This window comes from Triticum dicoccoides, chromosome 2A, assembly GCF_002162155.2.
Source record: "Triticum dicoccoides isolate Atlit2015 ecotype Zavitan chromosome 2A, WEW_v2.0, whole genome shotgun sequence".
Classification (NCBI taxonomy): domain Eukaryota; kingdom Viridiplantae; phylum Streptophyta; class Magnoliopsida; order Poales; family Poaceae; genus Triticum; species Triticum dicoccoides.
Genome location: NC_041382.1, coordinates 637,222,814 through 637,234,315, shown reverse-complemented (window position 1 = coordinate 637,234,315; position 11,502 = coordinate 637,222,814). Strand labels below are relative to the sequence as shown.

Sequence of the window (11,502 nt, the reverse complement as noted above, 5' to 3'; positions counted from 1 at the left end):
GCCGTTCGCCGCCGCGCCGTCGCTTGGGAATCATTCGGACATTTCTACGAACTGGGACGGCGAGGGGAGAGGGAGGAGGGGGAGATAGGGCGCGTCGGCGGTGGACTCTGTGCGTGCCACCGGCGCGCTGGGGTCGGCTTATATAGGCGGAGGCGGCGTGAGCACGCGTGGCATGCGCGGGGACGCGCGTCATCACGCCTTCACTGCACCGCCCGTGAGGCATCAATGGCGGAGGCTGACCGGCGCGGCAGCGCGCGGCAGCTTTGGCATTGATTCGCCGCGGGAAACGAGGCGATGAGGACGACGAAGCGGCGAAGCGAGACGAGTCGCTGGCAAGGAGGGCCCGCGGCTCTTTCGCGCCAAAAACGATTCGCCCAGCGCCCCCGAGCGCCCCAGCGCGCCGGGTTCGGGTTGGGTCCACCGGCGTCATTTTCGGCCCGAGCCGGCGAAAATTGGGCCCTTGGGGGCGCGACTGGGCCGATTTTTTGACGTCGGCGACCATAAAATTGCCTGGGGGGCCTTGTTGAAGGCGCGGCTGAAGATGCTCTAACTAGCCCTTCTTGTATCGCTCCCGGTAGATAGTCTGGGCAGCCATGGATTTGCCCGGCGCTTTTTCAGACCAATTCTTGTAACTTACGCATTGCTTTCTATCTTAATATATAGGATCGCAAAGTTCATGCATGTTCTCGAAAATTATAAAAATGTCACTCGCAAAAAAAAAGTGGCGGTTTCACTCCATCGAGATGTTCAAATATTTCGCTCTATCAATTCGTATAGAGGGTTCTTTCACTAGGTCGATGTTTCTAATTTTTAGATGTTGATGAAACCATAGTGTCCACCGGTCCCACTGCGAGCATCTCCAACAACCTTTGTATATTTGCATTCAATTGCTATTTTAGCAATCTTGGCCAAAAACCCTCCTCTGTTCTAAAAAACCTCCGCCTCCAGCAGCCTTTGTATAAGTGGTCCTCCATCATTTTTTTTACAAAGTTTGCTATGCTTGCACCCAGACATTGTATATTTGCAAAGTGGAGAGGCCACTTGCTATAATTTTACAAAGCCTCCTGAAGTGGTCCCCTTCATATTTTTGTCTCAATGACTGGTGGGCCGTGTATGCCGCGCATGTGTGTGTATGCTGTGTACGTGTGTTGTGTGTGCGTGTACGTGTGATGGTAGTGTACCTTTTTGTTTTGCATGCCGCATGTGTGTGTTGTGTACGGTTTTATTGCATGAATTTGTTTTATGAAGTGTGTACGTGTACGTGTACACGTGTGTTGTGTGTGTATGTGACCTGTACAGTGGCGAGTTACGGTAGCATATGTATTCATGTACGTAAGCTAGTGTATGTGTGTATGACAAACTATCCCCACATGTCATTGTGTGTTTTGCACAAATATATCAATCCAATATACAAAGGCTGCCAAAGCAAAAAACATGTTGGCTTTATAAACCTTCTTTCTTCTCTTGCTATAACAAGTTACCGCTACAGTTTTTTCGTTCATTATTTGGTTTTTTCTTTTCGGTTTTTCTGCTTTTTTTCCTTTTTGTTTTTTTTCGTTTCTATTTCTATTTCTATTATTTTCTTTTCGTTTTTTTCAACAAATTATTCGAAATTGCATATTGTTTTAAAAACCTGTAATTTTTTTGAATGCTCAAAATTTTCAAGTATATTACAAATGTTCAACGCATATTTGAATTTTCTTCCACACATTACTTATTGTTTTTCCTAAATTTTTCATCATATATTTAAAAAATGTTCATTGCGTATAATTTAAAATGTTCAGTGTATATTAAAAAAAATTCAACAGATAGTACAAAATCTTCGTTGCGTAATATTCAGAAATTTTCAAAAGAAGTTTGATACTTAAAGCTTCACGCTGTGAATACATCAGTTGAACTCACTGGTTCGGGTTGCAAGTTCCATCTTCTAACAAGAAGGTGGCCGTGAGTTTGAGTCGCTCGCTTAGCACTTTTTCTGAATTTTTTTGTGCGCCTGAACTTCAATAGCTCCAAATGGGTCCGTGAACTTTTTTCCAAATCCATTGACTTTTTCTTATATCTGTAACTTTTTTTCAAATTTATGAACTTTTTTCTTTTGAAAATATGGTTCACGAGGTTCTTTTTTTTTTTTGCTATTTCCTACTAAGATGGCCACCGGTGTTTACATACTTTGAAATAATTTGAGCATTGAAAAAAATTACGGGATTTGAAAACAATATGCAAATTTGGAAAAAGTTCGGCGATTTAAAAAAGGGTTCACGAATTTAAGAAAAAAAGGAAAAAAGAAAAGAAAAAAAGGAAAGAATAGAAAGAGAAAAGAAAAGAAAAGGGACCAAGTGAACAGAACGCATGTTTGGTTAGTTGCATCGATCAGTAGCGAGCGGTCTTCTGTTTGAGCCAACCCCGCGCCGTAATTTTTTGTTTTGAATGAAAAAAAACTAAAGCGGGCTGGCCCGCAAGATGAATCCAGGTTGATATTTGCCACATCAGCGCTTTTATGCCTCAAACAATGCCAGAGTACAATTTAGACCGGGATTGCATAGTTCAGGGTGCAATCGACCGGGATTTCGACTTGGTTCATTTCGCCCAACCTCTACAGGTTCAAGGTTTAAAATGGACTTTTTCCCTTCTTCGGCCCTAGTTTTCTAATAATCGAGCCAACTATATTCTTCTTCAGGAGCACCATGCCCTCTTGGCGAGCTTCTCTCAAAAAAAGTACAACTTGAGGTCTAGAGTGCTCAATTTCAGCATGGGCAAACCCCGCGTCAAATTCAAAAGCAGCCAGATCCTAGATGTAGAATACAACTCTGCTAGCTGACGAGTGGTACACACTTGTTGTTCCATAAGAAAGAAGCATGAACCAGAACATTCCAAAGTTATGACTGCAGTTGCCCATATATAAAAACAATACATTGTCTGTTGACAACATCATTGTCGTCCATAAACCTTCTATCTGAAAGAAAAGCTGAGAAAAATAGGGTATACCCCTGTCTGAAGATAATTTATTTTGGGGAGTCCTGAGTACTGAGATATGCTACTAGTTTCTCGTAGCATCAGCTCTACGTTTTTGCAGAGAAAATAACAACAGCGACCAGTGTAAGATGCACACTGGAGACCAAACTAATTCAACAAGGAGAAACTGGGGCTTTCCCACTCCAATCGAGAAATGACAAACTCTTCTGTAATTCTGCAGGTGATCTCAATCTATTTCTATGATAGTAACTTCGTACTGTTTGAAATCATCTATCCATGGAACGAATTGGTCCTGATGCAAAATATTCTACAAAGGAAGAGAGTAAATTGTTAGGACACAGGTCGGCGGGCAGTCGGCCTAACTAACCAAATAAGGGAAAATTTAATATATTGCTAGGGAAAATTGGCCATCTGTTAGGGAAATCCATCTACTCCCTCCGTACCTAAATATATGTCGTTGGGGGAGTGTAAACTGAACTCCCCCAGCGACTTTATTTCGGAACAGAGGTACTCCCTCCGTCCGGAAATACTTGTCCTCAAAATGGTTGTATCTAGACTTATTTTAGTTATAGATACATCCATTTTATCCAATTCGAGGACAAGTATTTCCGGACGGAGGGAGTAATATATAAGAAGTTGGCACATACTATTAACAATCAAGCAATATGAAGAAATCACACGGTAGTTACTCCATTTTGAACTACTCCTTTGTGCCATGAATTTTCAAAATTGGCAACAAGAAAAACTGATACTGATGCACCGTGGCTGTTAGTAGTTTGCTGCAAATAAACTTATTAACTACGAATGATATCATACCAGCGTGATCTTCAACAGGACAATATTGGGCTGCTTCCATTAATAAAAAATAATCTAAACCAAAAGAAATATATTTGCTCTAACTGGGAACAGGTAAAAAAAAATCACTTCAGTTCTTTAACAACAGGTGGAGCCATTAGAACCATTACTGTTCGAGGCTTGAGACCATGCTGGCATGCAATTTATTTGCAAAAAAAAGGGTTATTAACAAAAAAGAAGAAATGGTATGAATGAGGTTACCTCCTTCCAGAAGAAAAATCCACGCAACAGAGCTAGCTGATTGGGTTTGTTGGTGCTTTCTACTTGTTCCGCAAGATCTGGAGTTATAAATATAAAACACGTGCTGATTAATACTACCCCATGTAAGAAATCAGTGTTTTTTGAACTGCCACATACCACATTACTTCAAACCAGATACCAATATGATTTGGTACTACTTTCTCGTCTTATTGGGAAAGGTAACTTCTCAAGCAAAAAAAGCCATTTATTATAGCAAATAAAATAAACCTGCTGGAGTTTAATTTTGGACTGCCATCATGTTGATGACCTTTGCAAATACGCTGAAAGTTAAGGTTAGTCAAGTTTTAAGTCAAACACAACCCATTATCAGTATATAGTACTCCACAGCAAACTATTTCTAATTTAGGTATTTGTTAAAATTCCTCCACATTCCCTCACAGCGCAGCTGGACTTCTGCGCCGACATAATGTAATTGTGTTGTGTTGCATGGGTAAAGCTGTGGCCTCTCTAAGGCTAGTACAACCACTTCTCTTCTACCAATTCATCGAGATGCAAGCTTTGTATTTTATCAAAGAAGAAAATAAGAATTACATGACAATTTGTGCAACACAATTATGAAAATGCCACAGTGCTTGTTGTTCTAAAGTCCTGCTAACCTAAGCGTGCAGGGGTTTCAAGTGTATCTATAGAAAGCGTATGTTCACCTAGATTCAAGCAAGCTATTTTGACATAGATTTAACAGTCTTGTAAACCAATATATCACCGAAAAAACACAATGTTGGCTTGCAAGTTGCAAGGTTCAAAAGGAAAATGAAAATTGCGAGAAAAAACAAGCACAAATTGTTTCATAAATAACAAGGCAGAGTGTTCATTAAGCATGGAAAATGATTTTGATCCTATAATCATTATGTATAAAAGTTACTTTAGCCATGTGATCGCAATAATTACCAAAAAGATATTTCAACACAGAAATAATAAGGGGAATAGTATATAACATAAATCCAATGAACAAAACAAGTTATATACGTAGTATAAAAGCAAGTATACCTGGATGAGAATCAAAATGTGATGGTTCCCTTTCATGTTTAGAGTTGTAGTACTTCACGCCACTGCGTGTTAGCTTTTTCTTTGTTGCCGGAAGGCGAGTCGTAGCCTTGTCCATCAGCACAATGTATTCTCTCTGGCTAAATGGTTTGCGGAGAAGACACATCAACTTTTCCTTGAATTCTGAATCTGGCTTCTCCATGATATGAGTAGGCCATACAATACCGACACCACGTAATTCCTGTGAAACAATGAATTTATCATGATTCATGAGAGTTTTCAATGTGAGAATTATTATTTTAAATGCTCTCAAATAATAACTAAAACCAACAATATAATAAAATATTTGAAGGATGATTTAAACCCAAAGATTTTAAACCGAACCATATACGCTTTCTCAGCAAACCTGATATGCATAATATGGTATCTATGGATAATTTTCCATTATTTTGTCTATTTTAATGTTAGTGTGCTCGTCTTTACCATTGGAAAAGCATCTGTCCTTTTTGCCATTCCTGAATTCAAACTCGCGCCGAGTCCTAACATGAGTGAAATGTTGTAGGTACATGGTGGCAGTAAATGTCCAGATTCCCGTATTCAACAGACAACTATGTTGTTATTTATGTGTATATTCACTCATAAATACATGGATCGGCAATACATTTTGTCATAATGTATCCAAAGCTGTCTCGATTCCATCAAAAACTACCAATTTGTTGTCACGCCCCCAAATGATTGGTGTTGTGGCCTTAAATTCCCCATGGAGCATGGGAATAACTAAGCAATCATATAACGGTATAAGCAAGTGATAACTTGGCAGCAAAGGCCATGGTAGGAACCTATGAGACCAAATAGGGAATGGATCAAAAGCTAATCTACCACGAGGCATTTCCAAGAGTGACATTATAATTTTATTCGTGGACAATTGGGTCAGAGCTCTAGTACTTCGTAATTAAGAAGATGCATACCCAAGGGGGTCCAAGGACTCAAACATGGGTGACTGTAATTCTTGCGAAGTCGAGTCAAATCCCTACCCTACCGGATAGTTGACTACTAGTTAGACCTTCTAGGCAAGGGATTTAGGAAGGAATGATGAAGGTTTTCAAGTCATATAGTGCATGTTGAGGACTACTTTTAGTGAGCATTACAAATATCGACATAATTTGAGCGGCACAAGATGAATAATTGATATATATCTCCGGGGCTAGGGTTTACGCCTCTTGGGCGGTGAGGTAACTTTCTTGTACCTTAGAGTGACATCTTATGGAAGTGCAATTGTATGGGTGGATTTAATGGTAAAAAAATTATATCAACTTAAATGGAGGATTGGGAGATTAATTTTTTCATGTGCCTAAAATTAATATATTCCTTTGTCTATGGTGCATTATGGTATGGACTTAGGGTCTGTTTCTATCAACATTGTAGCCTTAGCCCCTAAATTCTGGAAGTAACAATAGTCAAGGAGCCACTCTCAAGTTGTTTTGATTTGGCCTTTCATATTTATGCCAACATTGCTACAATCATAATATAGACATGAGAGTTGTGAAGCATCATTTCGCCCAAAAAAGGTATGAACAATGAAGTGTATGAGATCGCGAGAACAATCATACAAAAACATGGTACATATACAATAGTAAAATACTAGCCAGTTCTACCTTATGAGGCCATAACTGAACAATCTTTGGCATCAAACTAATCAACACCTTTGTTTGGAAAAGGTTCCCACCGAAAGAATCCAACAAGGAGCTTTGGAACGATGTAACTGATCCCTACCTAGAGGGCCGCACATAACCTGCGCTCATGATGGCCCCATGACAATGTTTATCGATCAAATCCTACCCATGTTGCAGTACACGAGCACATAACCACAAGTATAAGCCATCCCTTGTATCCATGACGGCCTTAGCGTGCATAGGAAGCAAGGGGCCACGATAAGTTTGTGTATGTGTGTTGATAGGTAATATGTTAATCAAATAGTAAAGCTAGAGTTTATCACCAGGACATGAAAGTTCATTTTCAATGCATTGTATGTAGTTTTGTATAGTTATCTAAGCATGATTATCACCGGTAGGCCCTGGCATGTGAGGGGCCTCGGTGCAAGATAACAAAGAGAGACCTTTTACACACACAACAAAATTACGAAATACTAGCATGTTTTCTTTGTATTTGAATTGTTAATCAATATCAAAGTACTAATTACTATCGCATCCAAGCATAAAAACACTTTTTTTTGTGAATAAGCATATATATAACACTTGGAACGGTTGGTTGAAAACTTCTATCAAATCCTTTACTTGTTCTCTCCTTTTGCGTTTTTCATTTCCAGACAATTTTTTATTCCATAAATAACATAGGAAATGTTAACTTTTTTTAGGTAAATATAAAACTTTAACAAAGACACCCTTATGGTTGGAGTGGTTGGTCAATGCTTGTTGCACTATTTTTAGGATCAGCATCGAAAGCGTGGCAGCGTAGGCCTCAAGGGCCCATTGCTTTCTTTCATTTTGGGCTTAAGAGTGTTGTTGTGTGGTGGAGGCTGCATCATGGGCGTGGGTTGGAAATTAAATAGCAGGGTGATCAATTATATAAGCATATAATATTAGTATAGTACTATACAATTTTGACATGGGTTGGCCCCCCTGAGCTGTGGGGGGCCTATGCAACCGCACCGGTTGCACATGCTCAAGGCCGGCCCTGCCAGCAGCCCCATCCATGTATGCATGCCAACAACCCATGTTATGCTGACCTTGACCGCTTCGACGGAGCCTTGTGCCTGCGCTAGCCTTGGTTCCAATGGAATGACCCAGAGCACCCTTGGGTGGGTTCAGATCTGCCTTGTAGCGAGTCGGACATGGATCCATTTCGTGCCTCTATCACAATCACTGTCGGCGATGGCAGCAGATAAGTTTTTGACAAGACTACTGGATTTGGTATTCCACACTTTGTACCGTGCCCTAGAGCTTTTCAAGATCGCAACTAGGAAGAACTGGAGGACAAACTAGGATCTCCAGGGGCGGGGGGAGGGGCAAGTGGATAACAGTTGTCGCATGTCTCAGCACCCCTACCCACTGCGGGAATTTGTTGACATTTGGAGCTTCTGTAGAACACCAACATCGACACTAACCGCGTGGACACCATCCATGGCCTCAGGTTAATTCTTGACCAAATTTGTGTATAAGATACCCTTGCCCATGTGCAACCTTGTCGTCCTGGGAAGGATTGGAAGGAAATAACCGTTCCCAAACGCAAGCTCTTTGTCTGGCTCGTGTTGCATGGTAGAATCCCGATGACAGAGAACCTAGCAAATAGGATTTTCCCTATAGCCTGGTTTCTCACTTATGCTTACCGATAAATGAGGCACTATGCCACCTTTGTAAGGATTGTCCCTTCTCGAAGGAGGTATGGAAGGCAGTGAATGCCAGGACTGCCATGCCCCCGTTGATGCTGACAAATTGTGGTCAATCTGTCAACCATTGGTGGGAGGCCTACCTGGCTATCCCTTGGGAGCAAAGTTTGAAGGTGCAAAATGGGAATTTGATCTACACACTATGGAATGCCTGGAAAGAGAGGAATCGTCTGGTTTACAATGGACAGAGAATGATTTATCAGGAGGTGGTGCACCTAGCTCTGGCAGATATCCATGCAAAATTCTTGTAGTCCGCATGCCATGCGATAGGTTTCTCGACTATACCTCCCAAAATAGTCGCTTATAGAAACAACTGCAACACAACCATGTTCTTCTAATTGAAAGGTGGCAATCTTTCCAATTACTCAGAAAAAATTACCATATCCAATAGACTAATAGATGGTCTAACTAGGTGCTTGTAAAATCCGAGAACCAACATATCCATTGTATGTATTCGAACAATTCCAAACAACAAGTTAAAAGGATTTTTTTGGAATGAAGCAATCTATTTTGATTCTCCAAAAAGAGACGTTACTCTATAGCCTACTTATGATCATTTTCAGGCGGACTGAGCATAAGTCGAGCAGATCTCTGAAGTTGTGGCTTTCTGTTGTCAGTCTGGAAGCGCGACAAAAAGCAGAATCACATATTAATTCATTACTTGAAACTTTAAGAGAAGAAAAAGGAAACCACATGACTATGCATAAAGATGCAGATTGGTCAGAAATAGACATGTAATATGTTTAAGAATTCCCATAAGAAATAGAACTCTACTTTTATATTCGTCTACAAAATTCAACTTGCCGTATTTGCCTAGTCAAAGTGTGCTGAAAGATGCAAAGCACCATGAAGTAAATATGTTTACTAGGATACTAGAGAGATCGTATGTTGGATCACTAAACAACAAAATGTGATGAAAGCGAGCGTGCAGGCTTCATTGGGCCTGGCTCGATGCAATTTTGCTCCATCCAAATCAGCACATATATAGTTGCATGATATTTATTCGAGGCAGCTAAAAGCATGGCATGGCTCATGCCAGTCCTCCCTCCCTAGACCACTTTCTTGAGGTATATATAACAACCAACAACGATTGCACCGAAGGCAACAAGTGAAAACATCATTAAATAGATCCTTGATGCTAACATTTCTTTAATGTTTTAAAACATTAGGAAAGGGTTGTAATATGTGTATTATTTTTTTTTGCGGGTGATGTGTATTATGTATAAGAGGAAAAAAATACAAAGTAGAAAAAAATAGTTAAATGAATTCTATTTAGCCTAAAAAATTCTTTTAGTTTTAGTTTGAAATGCATCTCTCTTTTTTAGTACTCCCTTCATTCCAACGAATAAGGCCCTCACACAATTCAAAATTGAACTTTGATCATGAACTCCCCTCCATATTTAACAGGTATAGAAAAATCATTTATTCAGAACAAACGAGATTTAAAATGTAGTATTATAGTTTTCAAACATGTTGCAGGAAGCATCAATATCAGCTAGGCACATTGGTAGTACATGATGTACTGCTGTTCTAGCATATTGATAGAACCACATATATATCTACATCTACTGAAAAATAGTGCAAGCTGAAAAAACAACATAAAATGCATAGGAAATTCTCACCGAAGTAGTGTGGGAATCGGCATTTTGTACATCACTTGATTTCCTTTTTCTCTTCACAATATTCAGTGTTTCCATAGGCAGCTCCTTCAACGCAATCCCTTCTGCTTCCTCCACCACCTTCATCATCTTAGCACCATTTTTGCCTCCATTCTTCTCCTTCTGACCTTGTTTGCACATGTGTATGTTTTTTTTACGGGGTTGCACATGTGTATGTAACATGTGATTACTCTGCTTTAGCACACGGCAACATATTTAACTGGAGAAGGGAAACAGAATTGATTTTACCTGTTGCGGATGTGTAGTGGAATCGCGCACACGAGACTTCGGCGCAGACTCACCCGTGATGATCGTCGGTACCTTGTCCTTCCCTTTCTAAACAAAATATTTAGCATTTTTTTGTTTTAGTTTGAAATGCATCTCTTCTTTAGTACAGTCTTAATCCTGTCTGGGCTACTTACCGAGACAAGGTATGTTAAGTACCCCATATGTGTCTGTACTTTTAAATATTGATACCAAGGAGCCCTAGATAATTATTAACAGATACACACCGTGCTCCTAAATGCTTTTAGTTTCCATATCCTTGATGCTAACATTTCTGTACTGTTTTAGTATTAGGAAAGGGTTGTAATGTGTGGATATTATGTAAGAGGAAAAAAAATTACAGAGTAGAAAAAAATACTTAAGTTAATTCTATTTAGCCAAAAAAAGTCTTTTATTTTTAGTTTGAAATGCATTTCTCTTCTTTAGTACTCCATTTGTTCCAATGAATAAGGCCCGTCCGCAATCCAAAATTCAACTTTGACCATGAATGCCCCTCCATATTTAACAAGTATACAACAAATTTCATTTATTCATAACTAACGTGATTTAGAATGCAGTATTGTAGTTTTCACACATGTTGCAGGAAGCATCAATATCAGCTTGGCACACTGGTACAAGATATACTACTGTTCTAGCATATTTGTAGACTCTTATGTGGTACAAGATACATCTACCGGCAACCACATATATAAAGTTATAAACGAAAGCTCTACTGACAAATAGTGCAGGCTAGGAAAAAACATAAAGGCATAGAAAATTCTCACCGAAGCAGTGCGAGACTCGGCATTTTGGACATCACTTGATTTCCTTTTCCTCTTCACAGTATTCAGTGTTTCCATAGGCAGCTTCGGCTCCACATTCCCCTTCCCCTTCTCCAAAAAATATTCTTTTTAGCCAAATAAATTCTCTTTCTCTAGTTTGAAATGTATATCTTCTTTAGTATAGTCTTAAATCCTAACTCGGCTACTTACCGAGACAAGGTATGTTAAGTACCCCATATGTGTCTGTACTTTTAAATATTGATACCAATGAGCCCTAGATAATTATTAACAGATACACACCATGCTCCTAAATACTTTT

General features: G+C 39.6%; 1 protein-coding gene across 1 annotated transcript; it reads right to left on the bottom strand.

The window, feature by feature from the left end:
- Window positions 1-8,877: 8,877 nt before the first annotated feature.
- LOC119359746 lies at window positions 8,878-11,288 on the bottom strand. The gene is made up of 4 exons (XM_037625846.1): window positions 11,187-11,288; window positions 10,387-10,473; window positions 10,102-10,260; window positions 8,878-9,097 (listed from the first exon to the last, which is right to left on the bottom strand). The coding sequence occupies exons 1-4, from the start codon at window positions 11,259-11,261 to the stop codon at window positions 9,023-9,025; spliced, it is 396 nt and encodes a 131-aa protein (XP_037481743.1). The 5' UTR covers window positions 11,262-11,288; the 3' UTR covers window positions 8,878-9,022.
- Window positions 11,289-11,502: the final 214 nt, after the last annotated feature.